This window comes from Mastigoproctus giganteus, chromosome 1 (genome assembly GCF_048544385.1).
Source record: "Mastigoproctus giganteus isolate SK-2022 chromosome 1, ASM4854438v1, whole genome shotgun sequence".
Lineage (NCBI taxonomy): Eukaryota > Metazoa > Arthropoda > Arachnida > Uropygi > Thelyphonidae > Mastigoproctus > Mastigoproctus giganteus.
The window spans coordinates 250,124,838-250,138,724 of NC_143575.1; the positions used below are offsets into that span (position 1 = coordinate 250,124,838).

At 36.4% G+C, this 13,887-nt stretch overlaps 1 protein-coding gene across 3 annotated transcripts in view; it reads left to right on the plus strand.

Moving 5' to 3' along the window:
• Positions 1-13,887, plus strand: part of LOC150091747 (cyclin-dependent kinase 14-like) — a 205,235-nt gene that overhangs the window by 134,125 nt on the left and 57,223 nt on the right. For all 3 annotated transcript variants that reach the window (XM_090385502.1, XM_090385511.1, XM_090385519.1), the window contains exon 10: positions 6,881-6,942. In XM_090385502.1, coding sequence (XP_090241628.1) covers positions 6,881-6,942 — 62 coding nt within the window. The remainder of the gene's footprint in view (positions 1-6,880; positions 6,943-13,887) is intronic.

Consider the following 13,887-nt stretch of genomic DNA (forward strand, 5'->3'; position numbering starts at 1 on the left):
TAGTCTCATCTGGTCATATTGTTTTGTGAGATAAGTACGTGTGTCTTTTACGAATGATTTCACTATAGAAACGGAAAGCTCACTACAAAGGGTGCTTTAAAAGTTCGTGGCCTGAGTATGAAGGGTATGAAGTGATACACTGCTAAAAATTTCTTTAGTTAATATATAAGTACTTCAAATAGTAACCCACCAAGTTTCGTGTGGTTTCAAAAACGTCTTTTTTCAATTAAAATTCCTGAAGTCAAGCAAGTTGCGTGAATGAGGAAAGATGGACAAAATTAGTCACCATGCAGTCATCCAATATTAACAACAGATTAAAATCTAATATTTCAGAAAAAAGAGACTAATGTGAAAGTCAATTCATAAGGATATGGTTACAACGTTGGGAAAGGATGTACCTTCCTATTTCATGATTCAGAAATGGACAGCAAAATTTAAAGGAGGGAGGGAGACTCTGAAAAATGACCCATGTTGTGGAAGACCTACAACGTCTATCACTCCAGAAGTTGCCGACAGTGTGCATGATCTGGTGATGAGTGTTGGATGACTGACAGTTCGGTACATTACCAGCGTCTTGGGCATATCTGAACGCGTGTACCACATAATATCAGAAGTTCTCCCATTGAAAAAGGTGTCAGCACGATGGATCCCAAAGTTGACGGCATATCAAAAACGAACAACAGTTATAAAGTCAAATGAACATTTGCATCGTTTTCAAGCAGATCCAGGAAATTGCCCTGCAAGATTTGTAACCATGGACGAGACGTGAGTCCATCGCTTTCATCCAGAGACGAAAGAGCATTTCAAACTGTGGAAACACAGCTCTTCGTTCCCTCCAAAGAGGGCCTTCGTGGGTAGCATAGGTGGTAGAATCGCCTTCCGAGTCACACCGGGTGGAAAAGATCTGAGTTTAAGTCCCATTGATGACGTGAGGAACATTTATGGGCCATTTGCAGAAAGTAGCTGAGTTAGTCTCTTCAACAAGACTTGGATAAATTAGGCAAGTGAATTAGAAAAATGGCAACTTGAGATTTAACATTGATAAATACAAGGTATTACATCGGGAGAGCAATAGTCCCAGAATAACATGTCAGTTAGGCAATACCACACTCAAGATAGTGGACAGTGAAAAACCACTCGTAGTGTAATTTTACAGTTCGACATGAAATTCTCTGAGCACGGTGCAGATGGGCTGCTAGGACAGTGGCTGAATTAGTCAATCTCTTCGGGTAGCATGTTTTTTTCTCCATAAACTCGGGTTTTTCGTCTATCAAGTTGCTACATGAAAGTGACAGAGTGAAGGATTCTACGGAAAAATAATGAAGAATAGATGGAGAGATTTACTTCAGGGGTAACATCGTTGGGTAGGTGATGGCTCCCACATGTTGACAGGCCATGAGTGTATTAATCTAGTTAAAATTAGGATTAATGTCCATCCTACTCTTTCTAGAACATCTCGTGGAAGGTCTGGTATCAGGGATCGTAGGGTAGGCTGTAAGGCGGTAAGTCCCTGGCCTATATTGCCTTAAAGTGTCACCGTGCTCATGGGGTTAGGATCAAGAGCCATGATGCGATTCTGAGTATTGTCGCTACTCGTGTCCCAAAAGCAGTGGAGAGTTACTAAAGAGCCTCACTATCACTTACCACAATCCCTATCCCCCACTCGTCTAATGGAGTTTCACTCCACTCGTTATTTATTTATTTATTTATTTTATTTTATTTATTTCATTTTTATTTTTATATAAGTACAATGTATGGAAATCTTCTATGGGTTGGACACATTTTTAGACTGAATAGACAAGAAAGTGGGTATTTTCTGCCTTATGCTCTATAAACTTGCTGCTTGGGTAATTTGCCATTGCGCATACTAATAATAAACTTTTTTTCCTTATTTTGGAAATTTTTGAATATGAAGAATGCTAGTTTTCTGGGGAGAAAACCCTGCAATCGTGGCCTAAAACAACTATCTCTAAGATGATATGAAAAAGTCCAAAGCAAAAAAAGTACGGGTTTAATCAGTTCAGATTATATTTATGCTAACTTCCGTGAGTGAAACTTAAACATTTATTGAAAATGTGTGCTTTTATGTTTAAATTCTGCAATGTTCCGTATGAGGTATTTTATAAACTAAGAAATTTAAAAATATGAGCAAAAAACGTATAATGTGTTATTCTATATTCAGGTATTTAAATGAGTGGAACACAGAAATTGTTTTCCTCTATCATGAATGTGGTTTTAACGAAAAAGAAGAGTATCGCTGATGAGGTTCTGACGATGATCAGATATAACAGGGCCTCACTCCAGAAGTGGAATTGTTGCTTGTGACTACCAAACGACATAAGTTTGCTCTCTTTATCATTTCAGATATTCCCGATGACAGTAATGGTTTAAGTGATAAATTGATAGAAACGCTAAAAGAAACTTTGGCCTTTAAAACATTGTTATCGTTGATATCTCTATAAAAAAAAAAACAAAAAACAGATAGATAGATAGAGAGAGTGAGATAGGCAGAGGAAAGTTTGGCTGGGGCTATCAGTGGCAGCAGACCTTTAATTTGAGAAAAACTGAACACAATACTGGTGAAAGATTGTGGTATAGAAAATAGGTAGGGATTAAGAGTTTAATTAATTTTCATGGGCCACAACTGTCAGGTACTGGAGCTATGATGTCCAAAGTTCAGTCATAACTCATTCGCAAAATCCAGAGCCATTCGCCCTCGTGAATAGCACAGTTGGTACAATCGCCTTCCTCCCCACACCGGGTGGAAAAGACCTGAGTTCGAGTCCCGTAGATAACGTCAAGAATCTTTTGGGCATTTTTTCACAACGTGGCTGAGTTAGTCGGTCTCAGGCGAGTGTAGCATGGATTTTTATCCAGGAACCTCGAGTTTTTCGTCCAGCAAGTAGAAAATCTGCCACAGAACAAACGCAATTTACTTAGTCGCTAATGCTCTTAAAACCCAACTACAATAACAACAGAGATAATCCCATTAAACCAGATTTCACTCCACTGTTTAATTTCGTCATTAATGAACAGGTACCCTGTCAGGTGTTTTGGTAAAGGTCTGGATAGAAGGAACATGTATGATTGATGGGCATGCTGTTACCATTGATCTGTGTAGACATATCGCACCAAAAACAGTTTTAGATATGATTGTTGGACCGTATACAGTTCGCAGTTTCGGAAGAATTTTAATGGACTCAGTCTCTTTATCAGGCAGAAATCGGATAACTGTGTGCATTTCATTTTTACACTTGCCAGATGGGCATGCTGGTTAAAGAAAAAGAAACATTGAACTTTAATGATAAGACATTTCACTGTTGGGGAAAGCACAGTTTCTCCCCGAAAACATCTACCTTAATTTTCAAACATTCCTCTGCCATATAAATATTGCAGAAGCATAATATACGTTAAACTTTGTTTATGAATTGTGACTAAAAAGATCGGAGATGGAAATAATATTTGATAAATGATGAAGCGTACCAGATTATTTATACGAATGGAACTAAATCCGATGAGGATGGAGGATGGAAAACCACAGTGATAGAGTGATTTGCAAGAAATTCTTGAGTGAGAAGTGCTGAGAGTATAGAGTTGTTGTCTTGATGTATGCGCCAATTTCCTGAAGTTCACTTTCCCAGCCGTTTTCTCCAAACAGCATTGCATAGTTGCTGTAAGATTGTTTTGCAGTGTTCCTTGTTCACTCTTTGATCATGAGACAGATTCATAATGAACATGGCCTCTGAGTCAAAAAAGTACCATAAGCATGATCTTCACGTTTGATCGAGACTGCTTTGCTTTTTTTTGGGCCTTGGAGAAGACGAAGTCTTCCGTTGAGAGGACCGGATCATTGTTTTCGAGTCTTCGCCATACATCCACGATTCGTCCCAGTAACAATGGAAAAAACAAAGTGTGGGTCAGCAGCAGCACTTTGATGAAAATTCCGACATGCGAGAACTTGCACCCCTGAGATCATTAGTGAGGATACGAAGCAAAAATTTGACTGAAAGATGTCGCAGTCCCAAATCTTGTATTAAATCGATTACCATGTCCCAGAAGAAATATCAGCTTCACTAACAACTTCATTTGTTCAACGATAGTTAAACGTCGATTACTTCTAAGCCGGCTATGAACATGAGCGATTGAATCAATCAAGTAAGGATCAATTTACTGGCAAAAGGCCCTCTTTAAACTTTGCGAACCATCGAAAAGTTTTCGAATGACACAGCATCTTCTGCGAAAGTTGTTTTTAAACTTACTTGGGTTTCTTTTGCGCTTTTCCCTAATTTTAAACAAAATTTGATGTCTATTCTACTTAATAAAATCATTTATTTTGAAATGCGATGAAACGCATAAAATACCTTCTGTTCAACGCGAGCCCAGTTCACAATGATAAATCACCAATATGTTAAGACGAGTGGCAACTCCATATGATGTAGCAATTTCAAGATACAAAATTAAGCTCCAAACTTTTTGATCACATCTACTAGATTCAATTTTTAAAATGATATAAAGGCTGCATGGAAAATTGTCAGATTTCTTTCAGAAATCAGAATTAATGTGGAAATCTGCATGTCCTCATGGTACTTAAAATTAATTATAAAGGAATACACACACCTCTCTCTCTCTCTCTCTCTCTCTCTCTCTCTCTCTCTCTCTCTCTCTCTCTCTCTCCACATAAAATAAAAATCATAAAAATAACCTCTCAAAATCAATCATCTGGGTTCCATGTGTTATAGCGAAAACAACTAATGTTTTTGTTTGTGGTTCTTATGCCTTCTTTATATGCACTGCTATACCATTAATGACCTGGTTCCCTTCTGTTAACAGTTGATCACGTTCTACCCAAGCATCACGTGTCAGACAGCAGTACAATTGTGAATGCAAGACGTCACGATCGACAGGTTAATAGAATTCCAGCACGGAATGGTAACAGTGTGCCACATCAGTAATCGGTCAGTACGTGACATTTCAACGGCACTGAAGATTCCTCGGTCGGCGATTGGCTATTTGATCATCAAATGGAAGCAGACGTGTTAAAACTGCTGCGAAACAACTTGGCAAACCATCGAAGATGAAGGAACGTAGCCAGAGAGAGCCTTGCGAAGGATTTTCCGCTGGAACGTAGGTCGACGTTGTCGCAGCACATACAGACCTAAGGAGACGATTGGTACACAATTTAGCAATAGTACAATGCGCAAGATACTGCATGATATGGGTTATCACTGTCTTGCAGCCATTGGCAAGCGACTAATCACCTCCACTGATGCCATCCGCCGTCCAGCTTGGTGTGAGTTTTGCCATTTTTGAACCGCAGGCCAGTTGAATTGTGCTATGGAGTGACTAGTCACGGTACATGATTTACCAGTATGACGGTCCTACTTGGGTGTGGCGGATGTCCAGAGAAAGCTATCTGCTGGACTGCATCATCCCGATAATGAAGTGTAGCGGAGGAAGAGTGATGGACTGGGGCTATTTTTGCCATGGTTTGCCTTGGAATATTGGTTGTTTTTCACAAACCATGAATACTGAGATTTATATATATACGTCCTGGACAATAATGCATTTCCTACATTGTGGCAGCACGTCGCCCATGTCATACACTATGTGACGGACTGTTTTGAGGACATGAGCGTGGAAAAGTTGGACTTATCATCCCAGAGACCTGATCTCAATCCTATTGGGAATCTTTAGGATGAATTGGATCATCGGGTGCATGTGTGTAAGGAAAGACTACCTAAAAAAAAAAAAAAAAAAAACAGAGTTGAACTGGCCGCCGCTTTGAAAGCCGAATGATGGAAAATGTCGGACAATATTTTACAAAAAACTACTGGAGGGTTTTCCATAGAGACTACAGGTCGTTATAGAGGCTAAAGGTTTTAATGATAGGGCACTGTATATCAGTTGGCTGGTTGGTTGTTGTACGGTTTTAGAGGCATCAGCAACTTAGGTCATATTGCACCGTACATAATGTCTGTAAATTGCGTATGTTCTGTGGTCGATTTGCTGTTTGCTGAACGAAAAACTATGCTACCCTCGCCTGAGACCGACTAACTCAGACTGAGTCACTTGTTTATCCAGGAAGTTCCGGTGGACTATGAAAACGGGTATCTGCATACTTTGTGGAAGGTAGTACATATTATGCATTATATAGAATAACGTTATTGATATATTTATATACAATATACTTTATTATAACTTTCTCCTTTCATATCTAACAGAATTTCGAAGCATTTACAAAATTCTTTCTTTAGATCCTTTTAGACCAGCGCCATCTAATAATAATAAAGGCTTAAGATTAATAAATTTATAAAACACTTTACCAATTTTGACTGAACTAAATATACATACGTAGATTATATTAACAGCAATGAATTTTTTTGTAGATTAAATAAAACAGCTTCGAAAACTATTGTATTTAAAACTATAGAAGCGTATAGTAGAAGTCTGGAAAATGTTGATGAGATATTGACCGTAGGACTGTTTAGAAAATCTAATTATTGGTATTTTCAGTAGAGAGTTACTCTTTTATTAAATGTATAATTTATTACAGCTTCAGTTTAGCAAATCTCATATTTATTCAGTGTGCCATTTGTATTAATTTATTAGTTTCTTATCTGCCATGAATTTCTCCCAGGAAACTAATAAATCTAGTAAATAGCACGCTGGCCTGTGTTGTTTGTTGACTAAGAGAAGATCAGTTAAGCTGGTCTATTTGGCCATCTGTGCTGCCACTGGGTTTCCGGCTTTACGCTCTTCGCTCTAGGAAATCTAGCATTAGCTTACTTCGTTTGTGAGCTTGTTAATTGTATTTCTTTTACGGACCGTGTGCCGATGACCAATGATTAATCTTCATCTATGTCTTTCCCCTTTCCCATAGCTCTTCCTGTTCCAGCTGCTCAGGGGCTTAGCCTACTGCCATCAGAGGAGGGTACTACACAGGTAAGCCACGTCATTAAACTGCACGAGAGTATAATCTTAGCATTAATGATTTTATGTATTATTTTTATTACGGGTCGCGGTATAACTAACCATGGTACTTTTAAAGCAAAGGTTAATGGAATTAATTATTTGGTTAAATGCTGCAGAATTTGTTAGAAAGCTATTTCATGTCAATATTATTAATTTTATTAGCTCAACTCCAGTACTACTTTCGTTAGTGAAGCTTATGAAATAAGTTTTATTCATGAAAGTTGTGATGGAGATGATATTCTTTTTCTTTTTTTTTATCTTATAAAATATGTATTTTTCAAAATTTGTAAAACTGTACAGAGAATGCAGTTGCCTTTTTCAAGAAAGAACACCGGAAAAGCGTTCTTTATTTTTAAATTTTTGAAAATTAAAGAGAATCAATATTAATGAGCTGGAAACGGTATTCTGTTTTGTTTACTGTATATAATGGTAGCCTACAATTAATGAACTTAAAATAACAACATGGAGACAGGTTCACCCTTTAGCAATCAGAAAAGTAATAGTGTTGATAGTATTAGTTTAGTTAAATCTCGTTAAGTTTAGTTAATTCATCGATAAAGAACATTTTGTTTAACGTAGCTCTTTTATTTAATTACATAGTTTAATGTCCCGAATAACTAAGATGCTATTGCACTTAATATATATGTCCCGAATAACTTAAATATCGCTTTTAAAATTTTTTAACATCCCCCTAACAACAGCTTTGACTCCCACCCAATATTGTCATAACGAAATACTCCAATAAAGTCACATTATTTTTTTATGGAAAATCCTCTCACTTAGCACTCATCCATAAGGCATAGTAGCATTTGATTTCACCCCCTCCTCTTCTCTTCTTGAGTTATGTATTTTTTTATTGTTTAATTAAAAGTTTATTTAAAATATAATGGGACAGTACTAAAGTTTATTAATATAGTTAAAATTGCGAAGTTATTGTTTTGGTAACATGTTATTGAAAAAAAAAGATAATTATTTAAGATTTAAAATTACATCAAAATTACGATCAGCATTCTGGAATCATATAATTAATTTCCTTTCTATAATTATATAATTTTAATTTACGTTTTACGTTTTAATTTTATTTAATTTTCGGCTTCGCGAAAACCACAAGAAAAAAAAAAAAAAAAAGAAGTAAACTCAGCGCCATCTCTCATCTCTAAGTAAAACTATTCTTGTAATTCCAACATGTGGTTTTACAATGGTCGGTGAATGTTGAAAAAAATTAAATAAATCTTTTAACATAAAATTGGTAAGTAAAACTGTTTCCGGCTCTGACCTTGTATAATTTATATATCAATACATCTGTTTATTGATTATAAATCTGTGGATCCATCTCATGAAATAGTGCTTAAATTCATAAATATGTTTTAAATAGATAAAATATATTCTTAAATTCTGCTTTACCTATATGTAAAACTTAAAATTACTGTATCGCGAATTTTTAAAATAGAAACTATTTTATTTTCAGTTAGGATGTTGGGGAAGGGGGTATCAGTCGCATCTATTGTTTTCAACGCATTAAACTTATGACAAGAAATTTAATGCCTGTCATGCCTTTGCACTTTCTTTAAAGGTGGAGGGGGAGAAAGAAAAAAAAAAAACATATAAAAACTCACTAGACGAATAGTTAGAAAAAACAAAAAAAGTGAATTCGTTGCACAAGATTCAACAGCATCACAATGATTGCCTCACGACTAATGGCCTTCACCATCTACAAAGTGCGACAACCTGGAGCCAGTGATATAAAGACGTCTGTCTGCCTGCCAGTGCAGTACTTTGTCAGTAAGCTTCTCCAAGCCAGAGAAGACCTGATTATTCTTTCATAAAGCGAAGACTACACTATTCGCATACAGAAATAGTTTAAAGCATCTGCGGTTTAGAATGAGCGCATTTTGAATACAATAGGGAAATGTGATATAATATGTGGGTTAGTTATGAACTAGTTATATATATATATATATATATATATATATATACATGGGTAACTTCAGTAAGAGACTCTTACCCATGAATCTTTGCGAAACAGAACAATGGATAAGCTTAGCATCTTCTACTCCTTTGCGGTGAAAAGGGGAGCGAATCTAGATCTAGCCATCATTTGCTATCTCAGTGATCTATGGGTAAAAGTCTCTTACTGAAGTTTAACCATATATATATATATAATATTTTGTATAATGTTGAAGATAATAATATAGAAGGTAATTCAAGCAGACAATACCAAGCTGGAGTTAAACAAACGCAAGGGATATAATAATAAAAAAAACAAAATATATATATATATATATATATACATAAAACTTATCGTTGTCTACCCACAATCTAGATGACTTCAACTGGCGCCAACCACCCAGATTGAAGGCAAAAAACGACAAGGAGTTCTCTGTTTCTGTAATCATCAATATCTGCTAAGATATATAAAATAAAATAAAAATCCAGAGATTAAGTAATTTGAATCTAAACCAATTAAAGGTGGTTAGTTACAGCTTGTTACAATTTATTAACTTTCTTTCCATATTACTCATATATATATATATATATATATATATATAGGTGGTGCCCAGGATTTTTTAAAGGAGGGGTCTAAATTAGTTAAACGAATAAACTAAAGGTGTTCAGAGGAATCAATAAGCTTTAACCATCATGTAGTGGTGGTTATAGCCCATCATTATTTTAATAAGGGGGGCTATAGCCACTTTAGCCCCTACCGAGAACTGCCCCTGTATATATATGAGAATACCATAAGATTAAATTTTCCTTGAAGTTACGTTTTAGGTTTCTTTCTGTATCTGTACATCAATTTCTATATGGTTGGCAAAGCCACTGCACTTAGCAACCATGCGGAGATTGAAACCAACTTATGTTAATCGATTATTAAAATTAGGTGATTATGAAATTATTATTACAACTCGGAAAATAGCTCTTTCAGTCATTTTTTTCTGTATATATATAGTTCCGGAAAATAGTTCCGTTCGGTCATTATCGTTGTCAATTTTGTAATTAACTAATTTGCATATAATCAATTAGAAAAATTCAATAATTTATTATCATAGATTGTTATAGATTTCATAATCAACTAATTTGCATATAACCGATTATTACTCATTCGATTATGCCGATCATTGGTTGGCAATCATTGACAGCACTGGGGTATCTCGCAGCTTAGAATTGATGTAGTATTAATACAATAATAATAGTGTATACACTAATAGCTAAACTATTTTGTTTAATTTATTATTATTTATTTATTTTTTATTGGATATACGTAATAGAGTCAAAAAGTGGGAGCACTTTTGAAAGAGCTACTAAAGGAAGCATATACTATGTAGTATAGTCATGTTAATTCAAGTCAGGCGCGCTCAGTCGGTTTGCGGAAGTGGAGAAAGGCAGACATGTGTGCGTTTTAATTTAGTCATTATTGGCCAATAAAGAATTTTTATGTTTAATTAGCTAAAAGTGTACTCTGAGTAAACTCAGAAGAATAGTTTTAGTTATGGACTTCCTATGTTTGATATTTGATATGATTCTAATATGATGTTTGATATGATTCTAATATTCTTATTAGAATCATATCAAATTTTAAGAAACATGCACTCATTTATTTAAAACTGTGTAAGATTTTTATTAGAGATTATTGCATATTTAAGTTTTTAAGTGGAAATTAACTAACATAAATGTGAATGTGTTGTCCAGAGTTTTTGATAAAATATCTTCCTGTTATTTTGATAAGCATTAGTAATGGTACTAATAACAAGCTAATACAAGGGCTGTTAAAAAAATAAGGTAACGTATATTTTGGGAGAAAAACCGTGCTTCTTTTATAATAGAAACTTCGCATGGATAAAATGACGTATACAACTTTTCTTTTCGTTTTGTTACATGTAGCCCACATCTCTTTTTATATTATGAGTGGCCAAAGCAAATGGTGGATTTAAGTGAGGACAGATGAAGAAATACGCTCAGATATTCATCAAATTTGAATTTGGCGCAATTAGTTCTGAAAGGTCACACTGCCACTTAGAAGTCAATTACTGATGGCAGTTTCCCCTCCATCAAATGTATAGTCTCTACCCTGCCTCCTGTTCGGGCCTTTGGAAAAAAGACATCTAATAGACAACCAATTTTGATGGTGAACCTGTACAGTGGATAGAAACTTGGTTGAAGGAAATTTTATGGCAGCGGGCCCTAATTTTTGTGTGGTTTCAATTGTCCTGTGATTAAATGTCTTTTCGTAAAAAATATCACGTACCTTACTTTTCAAACAGTCCTCGTAGGGTATCGCACACATGTTCGATCGGATTTCAGTCTGCTGATCTTGCTCACCTCAGCAGTCGTTGGATATCTTCAGTTTCAAGATATGCCTCCACCACGTGCAGTAGTAGTAGTAGTAGTAGCGGCATGTGATGCAAGAAAGCAAGTGTATGAGCTTATGCAACATCAGCCAAAAAAAAAAATCACACCTTTCCCTCCAAATGCCTGTCCAGTTCCTCCTTAAATTTATTTAACTTATCAACTTCCACAACGACAGATGGAAGTTTGTTCCAGCAATTAACCACCCGCTGGCTAAAGGCAAATTTCCGCGCATCTATTCTACGTCTGTCTTTTCTTAATTTGAATTTATGCCCCCTTAGGTTCGTAATCTGAACAAGTGGAAGGATTCCATCAGAATTCAGCGTGCTCAACCCATTCAAGGCCTTATACACCTCAATCAGATCACCGTGCAGGTGCCTAGTCTCCAGCCACTGCAATTTGCAGAACTTAAGCCTCTCTTGGTAAGAGGATCCCTTCATTTCCCTCACCAATCTTGTTGCCCTTCTCTGTACACGCCCAAGCAAATCTACATCCTTCCTAAAATGAGGCCTCCAGACCTGAACGCAGTACTCAAGGCGTGGCCTGACCATTGCCTTATACAGAGGGACAATCACCTCCTCCCTGCTAGCAAAATTCCTATATATCATTGACAAAACCCCATGACCTGCCCTGGCAGCCTGTCTGCATTGCTCAGAAAACTTCATATCTGACTGCACAATTACTCCCAGGTCTTTTTCATTTTCTACCACTTTAAGTGTAGTACCACACAGTTGGTACGTTTCTCTGGGGTTACTTCTACCCATATGCGGCATTTTGCATTTGTCAAGGTTAAACTTCAGTTGCCACTTCTTAGCCCATCTGCCAAAGTTTTCTAGATCATGTTGCAGTAGCACACTGTCATTAAAAACCCTGCCAACTTTGTATCATCTGCAAACTTCGACACTAAGCCTGATATACTTTCATCAATATCATTGATAAATATACAAAACAACAGTAGACATAACACCGAACCCTGTGGGACTCCACTAATAACATTAGTCCACGAAGAACAGCACCCATTATCACCCTCTGTCTTCTCCCACTCAACCATCCTTTTATCCATTGTAGAAACTTACCCTTAATACCATTCTGCTCCAATTTGTACAATAGTCTTCCATGCGCAACAGTGTCAAAAGCTTTCCTGAAATCCAAATATATGATATCAAAATTATCAGTGGCGTTGTCCTGCATGAAAAGAAAGTCTGGGCCAACTGCACCCCTCAAAAAAGTCGCGCATAGGGTCCGGTATCTGTTCTTGATACCTCTACGCAGTTATGGTACCCTATCAAAAACATGAACGGGGTGACGCTGTTGATCATTATTCTGCCCACAGGAGAACATCACCTCCACCGTAAGTGTCCCTTTCTCTGATGTTAGAGGGATGTACCGTTTTCCTCGTTGTCTCGAGATGGATGAAATAACGTCTGGAATCTGTTTGTAGGCTAAAACGGAACTCATGAGAGAACAGATTTCTACGAGTTCTGTTAATTTTGTCCAGCAGTGTATAAACTTGTATGTAGACAGAGAAAGAAAATGGCAGAACAGAACTGAATAAATGTTTACTATATTCATTAAGAAGTTTCCGCATAATAATTCTTAACATTGATAAAATGCAATTTGTGACCCTGACATGAAACCATGAATCGTTCTTCTGTTGTTTTTTGGGACTATTCTTTTGTGAATGTCCTGTGGTATGTTTGTTTTAAGCTCTAAGTTAGTATTTTTCTTACAAATACTAAGATATCAGCCATGGTATGGAACGGTGCCAAAAGTTCGGAATTTGGAACATGGCCATTTTCTCTTCAAACAACATAATAACTTTTTCAATAGCGTAATGCTGTTTTCATGGATACACGCATAAAAATTCGATGGTATTCAATTCTTAATGCGTTAGCATATTACCTCTAGAGCAGGTGTCCCCAACAGGTCGATCGCAATACCTTTGAAAGACCATTCTCGAAGTGGATCGTTACCATAGTATAAGTTTACCCTAATTTCAATATCAAAGTTAAAGCGAAGAAAACCATTTGGTTTTGCTTCAAGACCAGAATACTGGATAAGTATTCTGGTTCAATAAAAATAATTTCTGAAGATCATAAATGTTGCTGATCGAGAGGTTTCCATTACAAGAAATGAGTTAATATTTCATTGGAAATTCTTTGGTTTGAGAGTTAGCTAATAAATATTAACCTTCACGACAGTAAAACTTCTGTGAGTTATGAAGGGTTGAAAAAAAAAAGAGATTTACTTCGAGAATCGCTTTAAGTATATGACAGCCGATCATTTCTGATGATTGAGCCTTTCTCATTTCAAACGTTTCTTATCTCCTTCGTCTGTTCGCATCCTTCTGCAGCATATGATATTGCAGGTCACGGTGTATAGCGACGGACAAAAAAACACTGTCATTTTATCAAATCAGCGATTTCACTAACTTTTTCTTTGCTGACAACAGTTTACCTCTGGGAGTCCAAACTTGAAATTTAGCTGGCGTTTGCTATAATGCTATAGCAATCTCTTGGGAGCTCACAGCGATGCCAAAGTCTAGCAAATAACTCGTGTGCAAGATAT